The sequence below is a fragment of the Leuciscus leuciscus genome, assembly GCF_965113295.1.
Source record: "Leuciscus leuciscus genome assembly, chromosome: 11".
NCBI classification, from domain to species: Eukaryota; Metazoa; Chordata; class Actinopteri; order Cypriniformes; family Leuciscidae; genus Leuciscus; species Leuciscus leuciscus.
This window is the reverse complement of record NC_138735.1, coordinates 30,042,057-30,067,735: the sequence shown is the minus strand read 5'-3', so window position 1 is coordinate 30,067,735 and position 25,679 is coordinate 30,042,057. Positions and strand designations below refer to the sequence as shown.

The following is a 25,679-nucleotide window of genomic DNA, read 5'->3' as shown; positions in this document are numbered from 1 at the left end:
TCAACACTATAAAAGTTGCTCTTATGTTTACTTTAGATTTCACAGTAAAGACACAGCTGAAGGTGGACGTATTTACAATTATACCAAAAGATTCTTTACTTGCTAAAAAAAATAATAAACTATCAATCAGACGACAGAAGGCATGTAAGTAGATTGTGTGCAACAGGTTTTTCAGAGAAATTTTGATCATGTTAATAATCTATAGGTCTTAGAAAGTAGCATATATAAATCTGAAACAGTATCTTTATAGGGTTAAAGATTAAGGTAATGGTTTACTTATGATCTGACCTTTTCTCTATTCCAGGCGGTGTATGTAGGGCGATTCAGGACCATCTTTAGCAGACTGGCACCCAAGAGTCCCAGCATAGCGACTGGACACACGTACTTCCACAGGTACTTGTACACCACAGGGACCGGCCGATTCAACATCCGTTTCAGGTCCTCTAAAAAACCTGCATTAATAAATACATCTCGTTTATGCATTCAACCAGATGTCGAAACACTTCTACTCGAGCACTGAGAGTCTGCGGTACCTGTCGGCTCCATAAACCCAGGCCACGCTGATGGTCTGAAAGATGACAACGATGATGAGCGGAAGTGTGGCGGAATAATCATCAAACATCGTCACAAAGTAGTTTCCACAGCGCTGAGTGAACATTAGACCAATCAGAAAGCCCAAAACACAGCTGCACACTGACAGAGAGAGAAAAACACCACACAAAGATTAAACACACCAATCATATTCAAACTACTGGCAAAACCCAAATATAGGAAACATACATCACATATAAACATAAGAACAGAGAACAATTGGTACATGTTTAATGGAAGTCATAACAGTGTGTTACTTGTGAAGATGAGCTTGTGATTGCGTAGTGTCTTGAAGGTGTCTGTTAGCGGTGTCAGTATTCCGGCCATGGTGCCGAACATAGTGGACAATCCCAGATTGAGCAGCATGAGGAAGAACAGCACCGACCAGAACGGACTCCCGGGAAACAACGTCATGGCTTCGGTGAACGCTATGAACGCTAAACCCGTTCCCTCAACACCCTGAGAGAGAGAGAGAGAGAGAGAGAGAGAGAGAGAGAGAGAGAGAGAGAGATGAGAGAGAGAGAGAGAGAGAGAGAGAGAGAGAGAGAGAGAGAGAGAGAGAGAGAGAGAGAGAGAGAGAGAGAGAGAGAGAGAGAGAGAGAGAGAAGATCATCACCTTCAATGAGAGTCACTTTAGAAATGGAGGATAACTAGAGCAATAGCCTTCTAAGATTGTATTCATCTCCATGACTTCTTTAGACCTAGAGATCATATTTTGATGTCCCCTACCCTAGCAACCACCTAGAACATTCTAGCAATGCCCTAGCAACCACCCAGAACATTCTAGCAATGCCCTAGCAACCACCCGGAACATTTCAACATTGCTATAGAAACCCCCCAAAACATTCCAGCATTGCCCTAGCAACCACCCAGAACATTCCAGCACTGCTCTAGCAAACTGCAACATTCCAACATTGCCATAGCAACCACCCAAAACATTCCAGCATTGCCCTAGCAACCCCCGCAGAACATTCCAGCACTGCTCTAGCAAACTGCAAAACATTCCAACATTGCCATAGCAACCACCCAAAACATTCCAGCATTGCCCTAGCAACCACCCAAAACATTCCAGCATTGCCCTAGCAACCACCAAGAACATTCCATCAATGCAAATGTATTGCGAGTTATGCATTACTTACATTTTCATCAGAAAATGTCGTTCTATATAATGTATATTTTCCGTACCTGTTTTCAGTTCTTCCTCCAGGCTGCAGGCGGTGATGTTGTAATCGGGGTTCAGATACTGGCCCTTACTCCTGTACCAGTATTCATAGTTATTCAGTGTGAGGTTCTCCACATTTGAAACATTGATGAAGAGGTCAGCGCTGAATATGGCCTTCACATTACTGCAACATACACAACCATTCATCTCAGCATCTTAAAGATTCAGTAAAATATATTAAAAGCATTCAATTCATTTCACCATCGTTAAATGGTACGTAACCATTTTAATGCTTTGTAGCAACATTACACGTTAGCCCATTTTACAAGACCTATTTGCAAAGCTATAATTTATTAAAAATGCAGTATGTTTGAGGATCAAACAATCCCAAATAATTTGTGTGCAACTTGCATACTGACCGTTTGACACAGTTAGTGGCGATGGTTTTGGCTCTGAAGCCCAGCACAGCAAACACCACCAGCGAGGCCAGCACAGACGTCAGGAAGTTGACGCCAGACACGGTGAACGCGTCGCGATGGCAGTTGTGTTCCGCGGGTTGTAGGAAGAGTAGGCGATCACAGAACCGAAACCCAAACCCAGAGCGGAAGAAGACCTGAGTCGCCGCACTGACGCCACACCTGAACGTCAGCCAAGATCTCCAGCTGAGAGAAACACACCACAGCAGAAGAGGGTTTAAACTCACTTAGGGAAATTGATTGTGAACTGCTTCCAAGTTACACTAAACATGTCACACCGATCAAAATAATAATACTTGCAAAAAGAGAAGAGATTTCATTTTAAGCAGCATTTGTCAAATTTTTTGGTAATTGAAATTAAATAAAATATAAATATTGAATGAAAAACTTAAACTAGAGAACTGTTGCCTTAGCAATTATCTGAAATAAGTTTAAACTGAAGTACTAAAACTACAGAGTATATATATATATATAAATAATAAAAATGACCAAAGCACAGAGACATTACTAAAACCAAACTAAAATGAAAATGTAAAATATTAATAAATACTATATTGGTACATAAATAATCCTAAAACAATACTGATTTTAAATTAATAACATAAAACAGAGAGAAGACACTCCTTATAGACTATGGTGTCTAATCAGTCAATTCTGGAGCTCAACTCAACATGCAGCGCAGAAAGCAGTCGATGTGTTGGTCTACGTACTCTGGGGTAAAACATGAATTTGATGCCCTCAGACGCTCCATCGATGTGTCAAGCCTCTGATCAGGAAACAGCAGCAAGCACCACGTACGGAAACACCGAAGAGAAATACATCACCTGCACACATCAATATCCTCAATAATCAAATTTACAACACACAATAAACAAACAAAGTTTCATTTGCCATTTTTTAATTATTGCATTTTATTTTAAGCAAACTTTTTTTCCATTTAAAAAAAATAATTTCATAGAAATCTTGCATTTAAATCAAACTTTCTTTATTATTTTGCATAGAAATAGTAAAAAAAAAAAAAAAATATATATATATATATTATAATTATCTCTTAAATACTTATTGCATGTTTGTTTTTTTAAATCAAACTTTTAAATAATTACTTTGCATATAAACGGTCCCTTTTATAAAACTCATGTTACATCCACGACACACACACTCACACTCACACTACCTTGCCGGTAGATTTGATGCCCTTGTACATGGCCAGACAGACGATGACCCAAGCGGCCAGCAAACATCCAGTGGATGATGGGGTTGAACTCTCCGGTTTCATCAATGGAGTCGGTGATGTCCAGAGCTTTACGGTACCAGAAATACGACGTGGGAGAGCTGGCGGCACATTCCTTCACTGAGTAAAAAAACTAACAAAATGCATTTTTTTTTTTAAGTCACATTTTCTGGCATTCTCCTCATATTTAATCTTTCAAGTGAGAATTACTAAAATTGTATCTTGCATAACACAAACCACATTTCCATTACAGATATTTTCTAAATGTTGATTAAAGGGTCATGAAACTCTCCCTCTTTCAGCTCAAGTCTAGCTCACAATCTTTTTGAAAAAAATGAAACTTAAATGGGCGTGGTGGCTGTGAGAAGAAGGGAGGGGAGTGGGTGTGGTATGGCAGGGGGGGGGGGGGGGGGGGGGGGTAATCGATGTCATCGATCGCCAGTGGCCCATGCATATCGACTGTCACAAAAAATCAGTGGTAAAACGTGAGGAATTGCTAGATTTTTTTTATAGCTGACAAAGTTAAAGTCTAATGAAATACACTGACACCTTATTTTTGTCCTTTCAAAAGTAACAATGCCCTGCTACATATATTAGCCTACAGTAATCATAATTGTATTTAAAACATATAAATGTACATGTATATGTATAATTATGTCATTATAAAATATATATTTGTTTATATACACACTATAAATGCATATATTTGAAAATAATAAATTTTCCGCAAAAAAAAAAAAAACGTTCTGTACATAGTCTAGATCCACGCGCCCCCTAAACCCACATAATAAAGATGGACAGTGACATAGAAATTTGCACAAATTAAGCATACGTTCCATTCAATTGCGGTATTATCGAAATATCTAAATTTTAATAACGAGTGATTATTTAACAAAAGGCAAGTAAAACGCTCAGGGTTAAATTTTAGACACACACACACACACCTCTGAAGCGATAGAAAAGTCCTCGGGACCGCATCGCTCGCAAGACGAAACATGCATTGGTGTACAAGACCGAAGTCCACCATTCTCCAGTTGAGTGGTTGCTACACACACATAGTTTAGATGTGTCCGTGGTCGATGGCCGGAGTCTAGCCCTGGCAGAATCGCAGGGGAAAGATGCACTGGAACTTTTGCACCACAAACGCGTGTCCCATCATTGCCTCTCATCTACTACGCGATATCCCAGTTTGACATGTCTGTCATTGGAAAGTTCCACGTGGTGTCATGAATAATTAAGAACAAGTGTCTTCTCATTGGATAAGAAAACTCAGTCATGAATAATTATGAGACACCGATGAGTCATCAACGTACTATGGTGCTCTGGACAAGATGAAGATTTTAAACCCGGAAGATGAAAATAGCGGAAAATGTTACCATTTTCCCCCTACTATTACATCTAACAGATGCTAACATTGTCTTCAATGGTGTTCTACACACATACCTCTGTTAAAATCTCAGAAAATTTGGTTTAGGGTTTCATGACCCTTTAAAAACTACTGTGAAATGACGGCGTTTCCATTCACCGATGTTATGCGACTAAAACGTGATATGTCATTCCAAAAATCATGGCGACGGATGTTGGTAGGTTCACAATCACATATTCCAGCCACCGCTCTATTAATTATTATTAATGGACGGAGACATAGATGTGTTATCCAAGCATTAATGGCAAGGAAAGCCCCATATACTTGTGAGCGACACATGAGGCGTTTCTCTCTCATTTCTGCTTCAAGGTCTTGATAAATTGCAGCATTTCATTGTTGTTTTAGAATCCAGTTTTCCCGTGATAGTGGGCTGGGTATCGATTCAGATGTTACAATTCGATTCGATTTCGATTCGCAAGCTCTAATTCGATTCGATTTTGATTCTCGATTCGATTTTCGATTTCGATTCTAAATTAATTTCGATTCGACTCACTCAATGAATATTAAATACAAATCCTATATTTATTAAAAAAAGAAAAAGAAAAGAAAAAAAGTGAACAAGTTTTCAAGTGTTTAATTAATAAAAAGAAATTAAGAGCTACAAACCTGTATATTAAACTCTTTTTATTTTAGGTACACTTGGGTACATTAAAACAGAACCCAACTCTATATTTCAAATGCATACAATGAATAGACAGGATTTTGATGCAAGATGAAAAATTGATGCTGAAAATTGGACAAGTCAGAACAGTCGCATGTCTTGATCAATCAGGTTAACAATCCTCACATAAACCCACATATAAAAACGTTGCATATAATATAATATGTGCCCTTCCTGTCTAACAGCTAGGCCATACAGAAATTGAATAAAATTATCAAACAGTCTGTGTTGCATTAATTATAAATTATATATTGATTAATCAAAGTTACAAAAGTTCTTTATTCAAGAGCAGTGAGTGTTTTTCTCTGTTCTCTTTGTTCTTTGATTAACTTAAATGACAGATAATTAGTGGCTACAGTGTACTGTCCCTTTAAGACCAGCCGCTGTTGACAGAGACGCGGAACTCACACGCGGACTCATTCTCTCACGAGGCACAACTCTTCACGTTCGTCATAAGACTGCTCTTATGTTATAAAGATACTCGACAAAAATACATTTTTGGCATAATTGTGTGTGTTCTTCGTTCAAGCGCGAAAGATAATTCTATTCTGTGCTGTCTTGTGCGCACGCACGATATCATCGCAAGTTTTTCTGTCACAGTCACGGCAGCATTTTGGCAGCATTTTGGTCATATACCCTAATTGCGTATAGGCTTGTCATAGCGATTGCGATATGATTAAACGTGCAGCACTAATTGAGGTTATTTTATGATTTAGATAAAACTACCATAAAATCTCACAGCATTAGCTATAAAATTGAGTTTGCAAGCCTATGAACAGTGGAGGAAAACTAATACATAAAGATGGAAAAAAATCGATTCTTGGCGTTTGAGAATCGATTTTGAATCGACCACATTTTAAAAAACGATTAATCGAAAAATCGATTTTTTTGCCCAGCCCTACGTGATACTTTTGTCTTTTATGAGTTTAATAAACAACTCTCTCGTCTTCTGTCCAAACATACCACGTCATCTTTAAAGAATGATCAACTTTTATGCACGTCAGGTGACCTGTAAATGCACAAAAACTGTTTCCATTTCAGTTTTGTGAAATATTCCTTTTTTTAATTGCCTGAAAAACCACCTCATGCGAGCGTAAAAACTTTTTTTGCGAAATTTACGCGTTTCCATTGGCCGTATGTTTAATTCGCTATTTCAATTTGCGCAATTTGAATGGTAATGGAAAAGTGGCTGCACACACTCCAAATCCTCACCAGTGATGTTCCCTTCTGTTGGACATTTTTCCCATGGTAGAGGATACTGGAAAGAATTTCCCATGTAAAAGATACTCCAACCGATGATGACGTTATAATACAGAGCTACAAAGAAACACACCTGGGAAATAAAAAGCATTTAAATGAGCATTTAATTCAATAACTGATGATAATTGTGTATTTTGTGTAAGTCTGCTTATTATGTTCACAATTTGAGTATTATATTTTCTGCGATGCATGTACCGGTGCAATCGGCCAATCACGCTAGAGATTACTCACCACACAGCTGGAGTAGCCAATGCCAACCAGTTTTGGAGAAATGTGCCTCCAGACGCCGATGCTGCCCTGTCTGATGCTCTGACCAGCCGCCAACTCCAGAAAAAACAACGGCACTCCAACCAGCACCATCAACACCACATACAGCAAGATGAACGCTCCTGATACACATGACAATGTTTGAAACAAAATTATTAAAGTCTGCCTGTGGTGAAAATCCAGCTTTTAATGTAGTTTATACGTCTATGTGGTGTCTTTAATACGCTTTAAGACAAACCATGTGTAAATTCATAAGTCGACACCATTGCTGAGTATTTTCTCCTTAAAACTGCAGTGAACCAAAGACAGTCTCAAAAACACGCTTTGAAATCGCTGGTGTTTCTGACGTCACAAACCTTGTAACCAATCAGATCAACGCCGCGTGATCGTCAACGAGTGGATCTCTGAGCTGAGTGAGTGAGTGGAGGCGGGGCTCATTTTCATATTCACAGAACCGCATATTAAATGTGGTTAAAACTGTATTAAAACTGAGTTACATTCAAGCTATTTTAAGGCATGGAGATTTTTTACAGGTGAGCAAAAATGCACCGTTTTGTGTCTGTTCCTTTAAATGCAAATGAGCAGCTGATCCAGCACGGGAGGCGGAGCTAAAACAGCTTGTGTCCTGAAAATTTCAAAAACTTTTTTGTTTATGTTAAAATGTATGTAGCTGATGTGGAGTTAACTATCTTCTAATCATTGATAAGCATATTCTGTCATGATAATCTATAAATCGCATTCCCGGGGGCGGGGTTTATGTAAATTTTAGGGTTGGTGATGTCACTAACCCTGGAGGAATGTGGTGTAGTCTCTACCAGCCGTTTGTTGTAGTCCTTAAAAAGTAATTTCTTTAAAAGCAAATATCTCCCTTTGCTTTGAACTTTGAGCGTTGTAACTTTGCAGATGTTGTTTATGCTCAAACAGCAACATTACACTCTAACTAAAGTTAGAAAAGTGAAACCATAATCAACCACCCCTTTAAATATAAGCCTGAATAGTTTTTGCATAATCAAACCCATCTCCTCCTCACTCACCTCCTCCGTTCTGATGGCAGAGGTACGGGAACCTCCACACGTTTCCCAATCCCACACTGAATCCGAGCTGAGCGAGGAAATATTCCACTTTACTGTCCCAGCCGTCTCGGGCCGCTTCCAGCGTGACCTCCTGCTCGACCCCTGAGCCCAGATCAGCCTCGTCCCGCTGGCCGTCTCCAGGTAACGGGGGTTTCTCTGACGTCATCTGAGAGAGAAACAGAAGCTTGTTTTCATATTCAAATAAATCACACATAAAGCCACGGCGCTGCTTTGAAGATTGGATGTTGTTATAAAATATGCTGCTATAAAAACCGATCTTATCTTGCCAGTTCAGTCATAAAACTGCTCAATCACGTGTGATGCTTCCTGTCAGACTGCTATTGAAGTTCACTTCCGTCTGACTGATCAGTCCAAACAAATGATGGAGTAAAAACTACATGAGAAGAAGTGTTGATGTGAATTGCAATTATTGGATATGGATTTTAAATCAGCGCAAATTGCTTATAATATGCAACGTGAAGCCAAAACACTCAAGGTTCAATTGATTTTTTTTTTTGCATGTTTAAAAATATTTGTAGCTACTCAGGTTACTGTATAAAGACAATTATGACATGCAATGAAACAAAAGCTTGATCTAGATTTATAGCATAACATCTTTCAAAATACAAATTACAACATACTACTGCATACTAATAATCAATGTACTATTACTATCATCAACAAATTATAAAAAGACTAGTTATAATAATAATAATACAATAATTAAGTGGTTTAGGATCCAAAACAGAACAGTAAGAAATGTAGAATAAAAGGACCTAAATGAGATGAGCCCACTTTCAAAGTCACAAACAGCCTAAATGCAAAAATATATTTATAAAAGAATAACTCTCTTCAATGTCAGGAAAACTATTTTTAACATTCCCTGACATTAAGATAACCATGGTGTGGGTGGGCGAGCGCATGCGCAGTTGACAACAGGAAACATTGCCTAACTGTAGCTTTAAAACCACTCTAAAACAAGTATTCAATTGAATATGTGCATAAATAAGCTCTTTATTGTAATAAGAATCAAAAACCAAACGCTCTGTTTGGTGAGATCTAACACCGCAGAGCCAATAAAGCAGTTTAACCAGTCAAAGATCAGCTGGTGCATCTCATATGCAACTAAAATGAAATAGTTATAAATATATGCGTCCATATTAGCATGTAAATCAATTAAACTTAGTATGAATGTCCTTCATGAATATATAGTAAATATGTGCATTAAATAAATTCTCACCGCTGCTGTTTCGTTCTTTCGGGCTCTCAAACACACGCGCACGTGTCAATGAGTTATGGCGCGCGCTATTGTCACCGGCACACGCGTGCGGCTCAAATCCGTTTATATACTGTCTATGCTCAAATCCTCTTTGAAGAAATCATTTCACAGCTTCGCTAACCGAACCGTACACATACAAACTACTGGAATAATGATTTGGCGTATCGAGAAACGAAGAACAACGCTTATTTTTGCCCGCGTTTTACTCTTCCGTAGTGGTTGTGGGTTTACGGAACCTCAGGCAACGCCCCTTCTCCGCGCGCGCGCCCGCTATAAGGCCCCGCCCACTTGACGCTCGCGGCTTTGTGAGCGCGCGTGCTTTAGCCTCAAATATCACCTCTTTAGTTTTTAGAGAAAGCAAGAGAAAGTATACAAAGTTTTTGAATGTATAGTTGTAAAGTTATAAGATATAAAAATGTATTATAGTTAATCAATTAATACTAAAACTTGTAAAAAGTTTTAGTATTAATCGCGTAAGATTACAAAAATACTTTAGTGTTACTCTTAGTTATTTTTATTTCGTTAGTTATTTCTACACATTTCTCCTGTATCTTCTATCTAATGCACACAACAAAGTTGCATCGAAACAGTTTACCATCAGTCAGATGTTTCTATAGAGTAACCATCTACATCTATAATAGCTGAATTGTTTATTTATATATTTTATTATGGTTTTCCATATGCTAGACCGTTGACATGCGGCTCTGCGTTTCCTTCAGGAAGTTTCACTGATGACTGATGCAATAAACCAGGAAAATTACACCGAGATTTAAAGCACCAACACGTGGCGCTGTCAGCTCATGACGCGCTTAACATCTTATTTCACTGTCAAAGTGACCCAACTGACTCAAAACTATTCTCATATAATGCAAAGAAGCCTTGCCAGGGTAAATAATAGCCTTCAATTATTTCAAATTATTCATAAGACTCATAAGCAACATACAAACTACATAGATATTGTCTGACAATTTTTTACATTTTAAAACTGCGTTTGGCTGCTATGTAGGCCTAAATGTAATACGATTTAATAAGTGAATCACAATAATCAAACCGTCTTTGTTATAACATACCATCCTGTGACTGATAATCTAGCAGATTCCTCTACGAGAACCTCCTCGTTGACCTCTGAAGATCAGACATACAAAGCAAAGAAATTATCCAAGACTTTTAAATTCAGCTGAAATGTCAGGACCCAATGGATCAGTAAAGCAATCAAAATGAGTCGGGACTAAACGATCGTTTACATTTTAAAGTACACTTGCTGTTTCAGCCCAGTAGATAAAGTCCATTCCTCCTCTGGAGTTTATTTTGCCACGTTGTTGAATCCTTCCACATTCCAGCTGTCAATCTCAAGTAAGAACCGCCCAACACCAGACCAAAACACAGCCAGGCCCCGCCCACACTTGTGTGTGCTTCAGGACTCATGCACGGAAAAAGCATGGGGAACAAACTGCACAGAGGTGGGCAGATATGATCTCAAAGCTAACAAACAGACTACAATTTCATTGACTATTTCAACTAAAGGGGATATATAGTAAAACGCAGTGTTAGGGAAAGTTACTGTAAAAAGTAATGCATTACCATTTTGGGTCACTGCCTAAAAAGGTAACATTGCGTTACTTAGTTATTTATGGACAGTAATGCATTTGCTATATTACTTTTCCTCCTGGGCTTGGCTTGCTTGTTTGTTTTTAATAACAAAAAAAGTTATATTTTTGCAAATGTAAAGGCCCTTTCACACCAAAAGTGAAATGAATAAGAATCAGGCTGACGGAAATGCAAATTCACGTCTGTACAGTAGACTAACCTTTCAGTAAGTTCAAAACTTACTTCAGACAGCAAATGTGATGTTCATCTAAAGTCATTTTTGCTTATTCGTATGGTTGAATTGGATCATCGAAGGTCAGCAGCAAATGCATTGCTTAATAAAGTGAGATTAAATACATAAAGTATATTTAATGTAAACATATTTAATTATTGCAGGTTTGCCCAATAAGCTATTCCGAGTTTGCATTTAACTTTTTATTCATTTTGACGAATTATGAATCAGTTTTTGTGCAAGTAAGATGAGTTAATGCATGGCTACAATAACTGTAAAGTTGATACACGATTTCTCTAAACATGGCCAATCAGAGTAACTTGCATTACTTCTTTGAAAAGTAACTCAGATATGTGGCTGTAGATTAAAAAGTAATGTGTTACTTTACTAGTTGCTTGAAAAAAGTAATCTGATTACGTAATGTTACTTGTAATGCATTACCCCAAACACTGGTAAAATGAGAATAAATGAGCCAATAATAATGAATATAAGTTTAGAAATAAAGACGGGCCAGTCAGATCACTTACCCAAGACATTTTTTCCATCTCAGATAACATTCATCTCTTCTGTGATATCTGTGAGAGGAATGTCCGGGCGGGCGGTTAACACACTGTCAAAATACTACTAGTTTTGAGAATACTTGACAGAAGACAGCCGACTAGGAATCAGCTGCAGGTGAGTGTAAGAGCATTTTCCTGTATTATATTTGTTTAAAGGATATTACACATGGATGAAATGATCAGACATGATTTGTTTTGTGAAATTCTTCAATGGAAACATTCATGTGTGTCTCGTTCATGCCACTCCTCTTCTGCCTGTTGGGAGCTGTTCACTTAAAAATGAAAATTCTGTCATCATTTACTCATACATGCCTTCATACTTTCTTCCTCCTATGAATGTAAAAGGAGATGCTGTGAAAAATGTTCATGCTGCATATATACTCACTTAAAATTATTGATTTAGTTTATGCATTTAGTTTGAATATGAACATTCACAATTGGTGGAGGGTGACATTTTTAGCATATATGATCTTCAATTTGGGTCGTTTAATCACATAAAGCTGTCATTGGAATATTGCACATTGATTTTGAGGTGCTTTTTGTAAAAGAGCAGCTTGAACTGTGGATGAACTTCCAATTTTATTATCTCCTCAATATCTCCTTTTGTGTTCCATGGAAGTCATACAGGTTTTGAATAACATTAGGGTGAGTAAACAACGACATGATATTAATTATTGCCTGACCTGTTCCTTAAATGAGTCAGAGTTTCTGTTTATTAAATTTTTTTTATCTGTCTCAATACTTAAAGAGATGCTCATTGTATTTAATTTATTCCTCATAATAAAGATCTGAGATACGGTCTCTGTGCATCAATGTAAAAGTGAAGGTCAGTGCTCACAGACAGGTCGAACAGGAGGAGAAAGACAGGGAAGGTGTAAAAATTACATTCTGAAGCTATTATTGAAACGTCATCAGTCACATGCATTTGAACACCAGCGTCACATATGCACGTTTCATCTGTGATCTGTTTGAGTCTCCACAGGTGTGTGACAGTCGCTGGTCTTGATGGGGGAGCAATACCTGCTTACTGTGAGTGTCATCAAGGGTTGAGTAGTGTTTCCCTATAGAGGTTAGGATGGTTTCGTCCTGTCTGGCGTGAGTCCTTCATGCAAAGTCCAAGTCCAAGAATTTGAGGAACCATTCATGTCTTAGTTTAATACTTGACATTAATGGTTTGTTCAAATCACTATTTTAAAGTGTGAGCAACAGCAATAGTAACTTAAACCCTCTTACCACTATTTCATTTAGCAGTTGCTCTTATCCAGATTGATATGACATTGATGAAATGAGGTGAACAGATCAGTGAGTTATCATGCTGGCTAAAGACATGCGAGATAAACCAATGCAAATATGCACTACCTAATAGGAATGAACAAGTCAATGCAAGACTTTTTCTATGATTGTTCAAACTTCTTGATACAGAGGAGTCTTGAGTCACACCTATAATTCGAGAGGTTGTTTTTACATGCATTTGAAGTGGATTCTTTCATATGGGTGTACAGACAGAAAGTGCTTAATGTGTAGGGGAAACAGGGTGTGTATAGTAGGTATTTAAAGGTGCTCTAAGCGATGTCACACGTTTTTTAGGCCAAATTTTTTTTGTCACAATCAGCAAATATCTCCTCACTATCCGCTAGCTGCCTGTCCCCTGAACACACTGTAAAAAAACACGATCTCTGTAAACAGCCCAGGCTCCACAAACGGCAAGAAAAACAAACTGGCCCAGCCTGGACCACGAAACATAACAAACAGTGTTAAAGCCAATAACCAACAAGAATGATTAGTTGACTTAAATGTGTTATTTATGTGCATAATGGTTCCAGAAAGGGCAATTATCAGTTAAAGCGAATTATCTATAATTAAAGCAATTAAACAACTAGGAAAGTTGTAGAAAAGGCAGTTAAAGAGGTGATTCATGCGTGCTGATGATAACTGTGTGTGCGTTGCCATGTTTTATGTTGATCTTTTTTACAGCCTGATATCAGTGATGCTAATTTTTTTGTTCTTCCTCTATTTATCCAGCAGCTGGTGAGTTTTTCTCTGGGAGATGAGGGTGTGGACACTGTTGAAGAGGCTCTTTCACAGATTGCACTACTTGTTGATTATTATCGGCTGTCCAGTGCCGAGGTGATGCTAGAGGTCCAGACCAACAAAGTCATCCTGAGAGACAGACACAACCAGGTAAGAATGCAACATGGAACAGAGAAACTGATGGCAAAGAACACAAAATAAAGAAACAAGCATGGTCCAAAAGTCTTTAGGGCTTTAGTTGTGCATGCATTTATCATATGCAACAGATAATATGTATTAACTTGAATGGAATGCGATGCAAGTCTCTTTGGGTAAAAGTATCTGCCAAATGCATAAATGTAAAATGTTCTTGCAAATGCACTAAAAAACACCAGCTGATTAAAAGACTGAGATTTCAAAAATGAGACACACATGATCTAATGCGACAAAATTGAGTGTCACTCAATAGCCTAAGGATCATTGAATATTTGTGAAGCATTGCACATTGTACAACTAATGATGAATGTGTTGATTGTTCCATGACTGACCATTGATGAGGAACTGGAGGAGTTTGCCATGTGGTCTCTTCTCCGCTGTGACTGCATAAATTCCCCATCTCTCCGTGATCCAGCTCTTCTCCTGCTGGTGTGTCAGAGCTGCGCCCAGAAGAGGCCGAGTGTGTATTTCTTCAGCTGTGCGTCTGTCAGAGTGAGACATGTTTCAATCCAGCAGCCAATCCTTGATTCAGGTGATACTGTTGTGTTTCTCCAAGCAGAGCTCCACCTCTATGATGACATCACTGTCTACCTGTTTGCACATTTCAGGCGGAACACATAAGAGATTACATCAAACGAGTAGTGTCGCATTACTCAATAAGAGCAAACAGGTACGGATCTTTACAGTCGGGTAATGTTGTCATTTCCACTGTGCTCGCAACCAAGACAGAGAGAGAGAGACAAGAACCTGTTATCGGGCAGATAAACCGGTTTAACCAGTTTCTGCATAGCTTACGAAGGTGTGACTGAGAGTACAGGAGAGACAGGGTTTCCAAGGGAAATAAAGATTCATTCGACCTCGGCTGTTCTTTAGGACACTTACTAACAGGACTGCAGTCAGGTACAGTGTGTTATCTTTATCTGCTCTACGTGCGCTTATCAGTTTCAGAGAATGAGATCGAATGTGTGTGTGTGTGTGTGTGTGTTTCACAGCGAGAGACATGTTGAACTAACCTCAAGGCATCTCAATGTCAAACTGAATGCCAAACATATTTTCCGGTATTATTTATGAATGAGTGTGTGTTGGTTAACCTAGACTTTGTGCACAGAATTGTCACTATAAGTGAGTAAATCTGATTTTTAAAAAAATCTGACATTTTGTGGATGTCTTCTATTTTAAAAATGCAAAAGGTTTTCTTTTAAGGTTTGGGTTACCGTGTAATCAATATAATTATCTTCATATAAAAACAATTGAAGACTATGGTACGTCATAATTTAATGTACTCTGACTCTGATTTAAGTTACTCTGCTTTGTAGTTTTTTAAATACATTTGACTAACTCATTTTCATAGCTTAGTAAATTAACTTAATTCAAAATGGTGTGTAATTAAGTCTTCATTTAAAAGATAATGTCTTATTTAGAAGATAAAAAGCTTTTTTACCATGTGTGTGTTTATATGGGCGTATTGTTGGTGACTCATTATCATTGTGTGTCGGCAATTAAACCACATTTCGATTAAAGCACGTGACGCACATCAACAGCGACTGAAATACTGTACCTTTTCCGCTAGATTACAACACACACTGTCCTTCTGGATAAAGGGTGTGTTGTCATGTGAATGTGTTCGTTTCAGGTTCTCTCAGTCCCGTATGGATATTCAGGGAATTCCGAGCCCTCCGTACACACAAGCCCCAAACCCACCCTCATCCAATCCCCCTCCACCCTACCCGGGCATCAGAGGTGTGTGTGTGTGTGTGTGTGTGTGTGTGTGTGTGTGTGTGTGTGTGTGTGTGTGTGTGTGTGTGTGTGTGTGAACTGTGAATCAATACTATCTATACTTTTTATTTTAAACAGACACAGATTAACACACTCTCATTTCTAGCTAACGGACTAGAAAACGGTCAACCTGATAAGTCATTCCTGAAGGCTCAGATGGAAGTGGTGAGTACCTATAAACATATACACACACACACACACACACACACACACACACACACACACACACAACCGGTGAAATGTTCGGATAAAAAACAACTTCAGGGAAGTCTCTTATGCTCATCAAGGCTGCATTTATTTGATCAAAAATACAGTTACAAATCTGAAAAATGTGATTTATTTATCATAATGTGGTTTATTTCCTGTGATCAAAGCTGAATTTTCAGCATCATTACTCCACACTGTAAAAAATGTATCATCACAACTTGTTTTCTTTTGTCAAATCAACTTAGATAATTAATGTGGTGTAGGCTAATATAGTGAGATTCTGTTGATTAAACCAATCTCCTTCTTTGTATCAACTCAAATTTTTTATTTCAATGAACTAAAAATGTTAAGGCAACCAGGTAACTTACTTTTTTTAAGTTAAACCAAAAGTTTTTTTGTCTTCAGTGTCACATGATCCTTCAGAAATCATTCTGATATGCTGATTTGCTGCTCTAGAAACATTTATTATTATTATCAATGTGCTGCTTAATATTTTTCTGGAAACCGTGGATGCATTTGTCCCCAAAGTATGACTGAATTAGCATGTATTGCTCAGTTAGTTTAGAAGACCGCTGACCTCGAACGCTCTAGTCGACCTTCAGTTTGACCATTAGCATGAACAACACCGTCACACTGATATCACTGTTTACATTAACAACAGTTACAAAGATCAAGAACCACCAAATTAAAGAACTCGGCATGTCTTTTTATTATTAACCGCCTCTCTCTCTCTCTATTTCTAGGATGTGCTTAATCATTGTTTTGATGACATCGAACTGTTCATCGGAAAGCTGCAGCAGTCAGCAGAGGCTCAGATTATCCTCGACCAGAGAAGCAAAAAGAAGAAGAAAAGTCAGAAGAAAAGTGCAGACGGTATGAGTCTATAAGGAGAAATTAAACCTGAATGCGTATCAAAAGAAAGCAAAAAAATAATGTGAATTTCTTAAAGTGATCCCCCAAAACACAAGTGAATTGAACCGTCTGTAAATGGCCTACTGTACTGTAGTGCGCTCTTATCAGTAGATGTGGGTTTGTTATCAGTTCCTGATGGGAAAGCGTTGTGTTAAGGGCCGTCAGCAGGATTCACTCTTCATATTCTCAATCAGAACAATATACCTGCATCATCTTAAACAAATCTGCATTTGTTCCAGGAACATAATGTACTTGGAAATCTTCTCTTACACGTTTCCTTTTCTTTTGTTAATAGCGCACATGATCCGTGTCTTAGAGAGTTTGTTGTGCGTTTCTGTTTTATAGAGGATCTTCTCACGGCTAAAGCCAAACCGCCTCCTGAGAAAGAGTTCGCTGACGCTTTTCAGAAATTCAAATACACCTTGAGCCTGTTGGTGAGTCATGAATTTTTATGTCAATATAAAATAAGTTCAGAACATATTTTGCAGTGTAAATTAATTAATTAATTAATTAATTATATAAGAATACATTTTTATTATATATTTTAATGATTTTAAATTATGATTTAATGAATTATTTATTTATTTAATATTTATCATAATAGTAATAATAATTTATCATTTAATATATTAAAAAAATTATATGTTTAATTGTTTCCCAGAAAATGCTATTTACATCTCTAAAATTATTTAAATTTAAAAAAAATATGTATTACAAAAATGATTTATTATTATTATTATTATTATTGATTTCTTATCTAAAAAAGCATTAAATAAAATTGAAATTATATATATATATATATATATATATATATATATATATAACATTTTATGTATATGTAAAATTCTCTCTATCTATCTATATATCTATATATAAAATATAGTTATTATTTTTACTTTATATTTAATATTTACATTATTAAAATTATTAATGTAGTAATTAACAACATTATTTTATACAGTTATTAATTGCTATTTGAAGAGCTCAATTGTTGAGAAACTCTCATATCCAGGTCATGCAGTAGCATATCTCTCTGTCAGGTTTCAATAAGCGCACTGTTTGTTTTACAGGCACGGTTAAAATCCGTCATCACCAATCCGACGTCCGATGAGCTCGTGCATCACGTCTTCAAACCGCTCGACATGGTGAGTAACGAAGGCTGACCGTGTCTTGAGCAAACGGCAGAGCTTTTAAGGCCTTTGTTGCACTGTGTATTGTTTCAAGTGTGTTCATCAAAAGGGTTTGTACGCTATTGTGCGGAGTGTAAAGTGCACTCAAATGGAGTAATTCACCTTGATTTGTGTGTTTGCAGATCGTGAGGGCAACAGGAGGTCCTGGTTTTGCCGCGTCCGTGTCCAGCCCAGCGATGACGCAAGGAGCCGTGACTCTGCTGCAGAACAACCTGACGGCACAGGAGAATGCATTATGGGTCTCTTTAGGGCCTAACTGGACACACCAAAAGTACATGATGCAGTACTTTTAAAGAGATCTGTCCCTTTAATATGTGCACATGCTGATGTCCGGTTGACTTCATGTAGGTCTGCTCTGCGGAGTCCCGTGGCGCCGTACACACTCGTGTTTCAGGACGGCTGGAAGCCTCCGGGGTCAGACGCCGCTGGCTGGGTCGATCCTGTGGAGTCAGAACACAAACAGGACGCAGAGCTCTCAAAACTAGAGGTAATGTATTATTCACGTCCGATATGTATTATTGTGTCCAATAACGTACAAGAGTTTGGGGTTTAATTTCAATGAACTAAAAATTTTAAGGCAACCAGGTAACTTACTTTTTTTTAAGTTAAACCAACAGTTATTTTTTACAGTGCAGTCTTCAGTGTCACATGATCCTTCAGGAATCATTCTGATATGATGATTTGATGCTCAAGAAACATTTCTGATTATTATTAACGTTGAAAACCGCCTAATATTTTTGTGGAAACCGTGATAAATCTATTTTTTCAGGATTCTTTGATAGGAAGTTCAAGAGAACAGCATTTATTTAAATTAAGACATATTTTGTAACATTATACTGTCACTTTTGATCAATTTTATTTTAATGCATCCTTCCTGAATAAAATATTTAAATTCTTTAAAAAAAAAAATCATATTAACCCCAAACTTTTGATGTGTAATATACATGCTGGATAGGCTTCTTTGATTACAGTCTCTTTAAATTAAAATTGTCTAACTTTTTCTGAGCCGTTTTATTTATTTATAATTCATTTATGCTAACCAAACAGTCAGATGGTGAGGGAGAATTTAAAAACAGAATTAACCATAGGTAAAAACAAACAAATAAAAAATAATAAATGTGATTTCCTTGTCCATTATTGGGAGTTTATGTTATTTTGCTTACATGTTGAATTGTGTCTGTCACACCCAGCTGACACCGACTCACGATTCGGACCGTCACACTGCTCCTGTTCAGACTACAGAAGAACTGTAAGTTTCATTCACATCTGAAGAATCATCCTACAAACAAACACACAGACATATACATTAATACATATATCATTAGTGTATAGATTGTGACCAATCAGGGATCACCTTTCAGCTGATCATCAGAAGCTGTAGCTCTGTAGACAGTCAATCACTTTAGACAAAGATCAATTTCGGACCAATGTGAGGATAAATATAGGCCAGGGTTTGTTCACACAAATAACAAAAGGCTAACAAACGAAAGTTCATTTGTGGTGTCGACTCTCAGGAGTTTCACTTCAGTGTAAATGAAGTACAATGGCTTCAGTGTGAAACAAACCTTCATTCAGTCATTGTCTATTGTCTCTGCTCTTAATGACTCAGAGTTTCTGTCCTTTTTTATCTCAGCAATCAAACTTATTGCTTATTTTGTAACTGCATTTTAAAAATTGTATTTCGTAAAGTTTTAATGTAAACATCTCTGTCTCTCTTCCTCAGTGATGACGGCGTGGAGGAGCGCTTGTATCGATGCAGTTATGATTTTGTTGCGCGGAACAACAGTGAGCTGTCCGTACTTCAAGGAGAGACGCTAGAGGTCATCAGTGATGTCTGTTGTTTAAGCCAATTATAACACTATACAGTACATACTAACCCAATCCCTATCCTAAAGAAAACATATTGCTTTTTTTTATAGTTTTTTATTATTATTTGAAACATCTGGAGATTTTTATTTTATATATACAGTACGTTTATTTATTTTATTCTAAATATACATTTATTTCATGTATGACTTGCCAAATAAAGACATCCTCATATATATATATATTATTTGGCAAGTCATGCATGAAGATATATACACACACACATATATACACACACACACATATATATATATATAATAAATAAATATATCATTTATTCATGGAGATTTCTGGGGATTTATTCATTTATATATATATATATATATATATATATTTTTTTTTTTTTTTTTTTATATATATATTTATTTATTTCATGCATGACTTGCCAAATAAAGACATCCTCATGTATAATTTCATATATTAATAATAATAATATATTTGAATTTTTAAAAAAAAATTTATGGAGACATCTGGGATTTTTATACATTTATTTATGTAGATTTATTATTTTTATTTTATTATAAATATATATTTATTTTATTTAATGCATGACTTTGTATTTCAAGCATAAATCCCCATTATACATACATTCTAAGTAATTATAATAATACAAATAATCCCTTATTTTCCTGTTTTTCTCTGTCATACAGGTGACTGAGTCATCCAAGCGATGGTGGAAGTGTCGTAATAAGTTTAATGAAGTGGGATTCGTGCCGTTTAACATCCTGGAGCCGGTCACACACATCGACAACCCTATGCTGCATAAAACCCCAAAGGTACAAACTCACATCGGTCACTTCGACACATCTCTCTTCTTCTCCTCCTCGTTCTGACATTGACGTCTCTGTTTCAGCCTCCTGCTGCTCCACCGATATCCAACGCCCTTCCCAGCCCGTCCGCCACGACCTCTGACCCCAGACCCCCTCGGCCTCGCAGCATGATTCACGGATCACTGCCTGAGGACACAGAGAAAGGTATGAACACACTATAACAGGAGACCTCAGGCTGAGCAACCTGAACTTCTCACATCAGATCTCCAGTTTCTTCTAGATAGCATTGAGAACGTCTCCTGCTTCCCAAACCAGTGCTGTTATTATTAACTAAAACTGTTCCAAATCCAAAGAACAGCTGAAATAAAATTAAATAGACAGATTAAATTAAGTTAAAGGTTTTAAATAAAATTAAAAATTAAAAACAGAAATATTAAGTACAAAAATTACTAAAACTGAAATAAAAATAAATGAAAGCTAAATAGATTTTTTAAAATAAATATTACAATAGCACATAAAATTATTAAAACAAACTAAATTTAAAATGAGTATTAAATCTGTGTTATTTTAGCAACACTGATATAGTATTATAGTTTCTGTTCATATTTTGAATTAGAATTTATTTTCATATAAGTTTTAGTAAGTTTGTTGTATGTTCTTGTCATTTATTTATTTATTTAAAATCTCTATATAGCTTTAATTAAGTTTTAGTTTTAGTTAATTTAGTACTTCAACTTAAACAAAAATAAGAAATGTTACCTTGGCTGATAGCTGATTTTTTTTATTTGATTTATTTCACGTAATACAATGTTTTTTATGGTTTGAGTTAATAATAATAACGCTGCTAACAAATATTAATTCCAAAATATAATTCTAAATATAAATACTCTAACAGTATGTGATGCTCACGGTGTTCTCGTGCTCATATTGATCAGCGATGCAGGTGAATGATGAGTTACTGCAACGCTTGACCAGCGGGAAGAATCTGTCTCCTCGACTGACGATTCATCGTTCGACGGACACGTCCGCGCCGCTGGATTACAGCTCCCCGCCGGCAGAGGTGGAAAACTGGCTGCAGAAGAAAGGCTTCAGTGAACCGTGAGTCAGGAATCAGTCAGCTATTTACAATAACAATCAGCCTTTAACACCTGGGAAAAAACAGACCCCACGGTCATTTAGTATGATTTTATATTAAAACTATAGTATTTTGCCTATGCATTTATGTTGCATTAGTATTTAGTTATTTGTGTGAACAACAAACCCTATATTTGTCCGAAATTGATATTTGTGCAACGTCCTGACTGGTAAAATGTGATTGACTGTCTATAGAGCAACAAAAAAAGTTAAGCTGATCCCTGATTGGTCACATTCTATAGACTTATAAGTATTAATGCATTTGTCTATTTTTGGGATTTTTGTAAGAGATCTATCTCCTCTATTCTAGTTCAGGGGTTATCAACTGTGCACCTATGTCTACTTTCCTGCAGAGTTTAGCTCCAACCCTGATCAAACACACCTAAACAAGATTATCAAGGTTTTCAGGATTATTAGATAGCAACAATCAGGTGAGTTTGATCAAGGTTGAAGCTACAGTAAACTCTGCATGAAAGCATTTACTTTACTAGTTTAATCCATATTTATGTCCTCAGAGCCGCTTGTAGTCTCTGTTTTGAGGTGTTCTATATAATTGTCCAGATATACAGTAGAGTTTAGTGACTGAAGGGCTGTTGTTGGTGTGTGTGTGTGTGTGTGTGTGTAGGACTGTGCAGTGTCTGCGGGTTCTGAATGGAGCTCAGCTGTTCTCTCTGAATAAAGAAGAGCTGCGTGCTGTTATTCCTGAGGAGGGCGCTAGAGTCTACAGTCAGCTGACCGTACAAAGAGCCCAGATAGAGGTACACCAAACACACGCATTTACTTCATCTAAGTATCATACACTTCTGTTGTTTTATATGAAGCTACATATAACGGTTACGGGATAAAAAATACTACTTCTAATTATAAAACGGATAGTTCCGGTCCTTGATTCTGATTGGTTGAGCCGCATTCACCTGTGACCGGCATATTTACATTAGTATAACTGCGCAATTGCCGTATGTGATTCTTTGTTGCCGCATGTGTTGCTTGGCAACCTCTTTGGAACTACATTGCTTGGCGGAGGAATAAATGTGTAATAACGTTATATTTTTTGTTGCTGGTGTTTATTTTATGAATGAAATAAATATTAGAATGAATATTTTTATGAAGTAACCGTTTTATAAAAGCAATAAGCCCCTTAAAGACGTGTTTTACAGTGAATTTAGAACAGCTAAGGGGCGTTGTTAGGCACGACGCGGACCGAAGCTTTTATAAAACGGTTACTCCATAAAAATATTCATTCTAATATTTATTTCATTCATAAAATAAACATGTTTATTTTAAATATAAACATGTTCTGTTTAAGCATGTTCTGTTAACTGTTCTAAATTCACTGTAAATCACGGCTTTGCGGGGCTTATTGCTTTAATTTATAATGCTTTTAAATAACAACATTCTAATTCAAATGTTCTAAAAGGTCTCAAGACAAAATCCACTCACTCCTGATGTACAGCATCACTTTGGTCTATTACAATGAAAAGAATTGGTACTGAATTAAAGCCTTTAAATTCAAAGTGAAAACATTGGCACTATAGGCCTACCAATACGTTGTAATTGATATTCATCAATGCAATTTTTGAAAATCTGTTTGGTGCCACTCCTTTTGCAGAAATCACACACCATACAGTATTAATATTTATTTCATCTTCTGTATAATGCAGTCAAGATCATTTAAAAAAAAAAAAAAGTTGCCAGTATGTACTGCATAGTGTGAAGTATTGGATCACTAGGCAAAGACTTGAACAAAAGAAGAAAAAATGCATTAAGCACTTGCTTAAACATGGTTCATTACAGATGTGTTAGTCTAGTGGTAAAGTTTTCATTCAGCATGCATGAGGACCCAGATAAATATCCTAACTTAATATGCAATAATCAACCTAATTAAGAAGCATTAAACACACCGTGTGTCTCTCTCAGGACGCTCACAGGGCCACAGAACTGGAGACGGTGATGGAGAAGCAGAAGATGAAGGTGGATTTGAAACTGGAGAGTGGAACTTTATGAAGATCTATTGAATGCGCACGTAGACTAGTGTTCAAATACACACTCTCTGTCTGTATGATGTATACGTATGAGCCTACTTGCACAAGATCATTTACATTATTGTACATGCTTTGTGGCTTGTTTTATTTTCCTGTTTAGCTTTACAGCATGAAATGAGAATTGTAAATCTCCACAATGATGCCTAACATTTAAATTGTCAGTGTAATATGGGTTAATAATATATTCTCAATAAATAAATGTAATGCACAAACTATCAAATCCTCTTTCTCCCCAAGAGGGCGGCAGACACCAGTCTATGCAAGACTAACTTTCGTCTTGTCCACAGTCTGATACAGCGGATATATGGAGCAACTCTTCTAGGACTTCAACCTGCACCCTTTGGGTTACCAGGACTAAAATACACTAATAGAAACGTAATAAAACAAAAAGAGTTCAGAAGTAATCAATGTACGAAAGGTCCATCAATCTTAACATGCACTTTAACAAGAGCAGCAACAGTAACAGTGATGCTTAACTATGCAAATACCAAATACTTACGAATCTAACTAGTTTATATGGGCACATTTAGAAATAATTCAAAGTTTTGGTGTTACTTTTGTTGTTCTGGAACTTCAACCAAAAATCTTTGCCAAAGCAAATGCAAGTATTGCGCCATTGCTTAGTCTGCTATACTACACATTTACATTCATCTGTTTAGTTGCAATAACTTTAAGAACGAAAATACTCGAGTCGAGTGGAATAATTATAAATCTCTAATCTAAATGCAATCCTCAACCAAATAAGTTCACATGAACTAGTAGCCTATCTGCTGTTGTAACCACTGAAGAGTATAACAGAATCCCAACTTACTCTTTTATAAGGATATATACAATCTTGCCTTTTCCCCACATTGAACACACACAAAGATTGTGCTCTCTCTCTCTGTCTGTCTGTCTGTGTGTGTGTGTGTGTGTGTGTGTGTGTGTGTGTGTGTGTGTGTGTGTGTGTGTGTGTCAGCAGCTGCTCGGGTGTCGTGTCAGGTGAGGTGAGGAATGTGAGTTTGTATGTTTGATTAAGACAGCTGCAGAGTTTATGCGCGAGATTCATTAGCTAATTAAACCCACATTATGATTTCACACACACTGAACCTGTACAAACATGAGTTTGATGCTTTAGGCCCGAAACACGACACGAGAGTGTGATGTAGTAGATGTACCCGGAGAGAGCGGTCCGTTAGCATTCGGTCATCAATGGCTTCCTCAACTGATGATGAGCGCTTTCGAAGCTTCGAAACATTGCGAATCTTTTGTTTCGAATCATTGGTTCGGAGCTTGTTGTTTTTTTTGTGTGTGTGTTTTTTTCGGAGCTTGTACAACAATCGATGCTTCGTTACGTCATACTGATTCGAACCTTGATTTCGAAACATTTAAAAGAAAATGAAAAGAAGAAGAAAGAAACATTTAAAAAAAAAAAATCTGATGAGGCAATGAAGTTTAATACTTGCATAAAACAGAAAATAATAATAATATAGACCAAGCCCTGTCTTATAAAACACAAAACTATACATTACACAAGCACTTTACATTAATAAAACAACATACATTTTATAGAACCCCCATTTTTAATGGTATTTATTTATTTGTAGATAGTTGACATTTAATATAATTACACTTCCATGAAAACGTTTGCTATAGTTTTGTAATATAGATGTTTTTTCTGATTTTCGCTTGTCCAGCAGGTGTCGCCAGCCTGTGGTGTTTCAAACGCTTCCAAAGAGGGAAACAATTTGCAAAGCAATTAGTTCAATTGA

At 36.8% G+C, this 25,679-nt stretch overlaps 2 protein-coding genes and 1 long non-coding RNA gene across 5 annotated transcripts in view; 1 reads left to right on the top strand and 2 right to left on the bottom strand.

Annotated features, from left to right (window-relative positions):
• Positions 1–11,906, bottom strand: part of slc6a16b (solute carrier family 6 member 16b) — a 16,160-nt gene extending 4,254 nt beyond the window's left edge. The window contains 18 exon segments of the mRNA XM_082183292.1: positions 289–450; positions 533–693; positions 849–1,053; positions 1,781–1,937; positions 2,173–2,299; positions 2,302–2,356; positions 2,358–2,378; positions 2,380–2,415; positions 2,940–2,984; positions 2,986–3,012; positions 3,015–3,053; positions 3,404–3,475; positions 3,477–3,580; positions 6,760–6,880; positions 7,039–7,196; positions 8,109–8,313; positions 10,497–10,876; positions 11,773–11,906. Of these exon segments, the coding sequence (XP_082039418.1) occupies positions 289–450; positions 533–693; positions 849–1,053; positions 1,781–1,937; positions 2,173–2,299; positions 2,302–2,356; positions 2,358–2,378; positions 2,380–2,415; positions 2,940–2,984; positions 2,986–3,012; positions 3,015–3,053; positions 3,404–3,475; positions 3,477–3,580; positions 6,760–6,880; positions 7,039–7,196; positions 8,109–8,313; positions 10,497–10,499 (1,698 nt within the window). The 5' untranslated portion in view covers positions 10,500–10,876; positions 11,773–11,906.
• Positions 11,907–11,954: 48 nt separating this feature from the next.
• eps8l1b (EPS8 signaling adaptor L1b) lies at positions 11,955–24,140 on the top strand. Of its 3 annotated transcripts, none has more exons than XM_082183456.1 (18): positions 11,955–12,834; positions 13,828–13,986; positions 14,374–14,523; positions 14,640–14,701; positions 15,665–15,771; positions 15,914–15,972; positions 16,758–16,887; positions 17,272–17,360; positions 17,997–18,071; positions 18,239–18,387; positions 18,465–18,603; positions 19,307–19,365; positions 19,840–19,936; positions 20,633–20,758; positions 20,836–20,956; positions 21,688–21,850; positions 22,512–22,644; positions 23,804–24,140. In XM_082183456.1, exons 1-18 carry the CDS (start codon positions 12,811–12,813, stop codon positions 23,888–23,890), a joined length of 1,929 nt encoding a protein of 642 aa, XP_082039582.1. In that variant the 5' UTR covers positions 11,955–12,810; the 3' UTR covers positions 23,891–24,140. The 3 variants fall into 3 exon arrangements, with proteins under 3 accessions (XP_082039582.1, XP_082039581.1, XP_082039583.1); XM_082183455.1 differs by having other exon boundaries at positions 11,956–12,834; positions 19,840–19,948; XM_082183457.1 differs by lacking the exons at positions 11,955–12,834; positions 13,828–13,986 and having other exon boundaries at positions 14,449–14,509; positions 19,840–19,948.
• On the bottom strand, positions 13,590–14,502 carry LOC309508987. The gene is made up of 2 exons (XR_014209749.1): positions 14,364–14,502; positions 13,590–13,965 (listed from the first exon to the last, which is right to left on the bottom strand). It is a non-coding gene; the product is annotated as an uncharacterized lncRNA (long non-coding RNA).
• Positions 24,141–25,679: the final 1,539 nt, after the last annotated feature.

What these genes read in the sequence shown, in the direction of transcription:
- eps8l1b (XM_082183455.1), top strand. Translation starts at nt 12,811, where the DNA reads ATGGGGGAGCAATACCTGCTTACT. An exon ending in GTTCAGACTACAGAAGAACT is followed by an intron (nt 19,366 to 19,839) that starts GTAAGTTTCATT and finishes TCTCTTCCTCAG; the next exon opens with TGATGACGGCGTGGAGGAGC. An exon ending in TGCTGCATAAAACCCCAAAG is followed by an intron (nt 20,759 to 20,835) that starts GTACAAACTCAC and finishes TCTCTGTTTCAG; the next exon opens with CCTCCTGCTGCTCCACCGAT.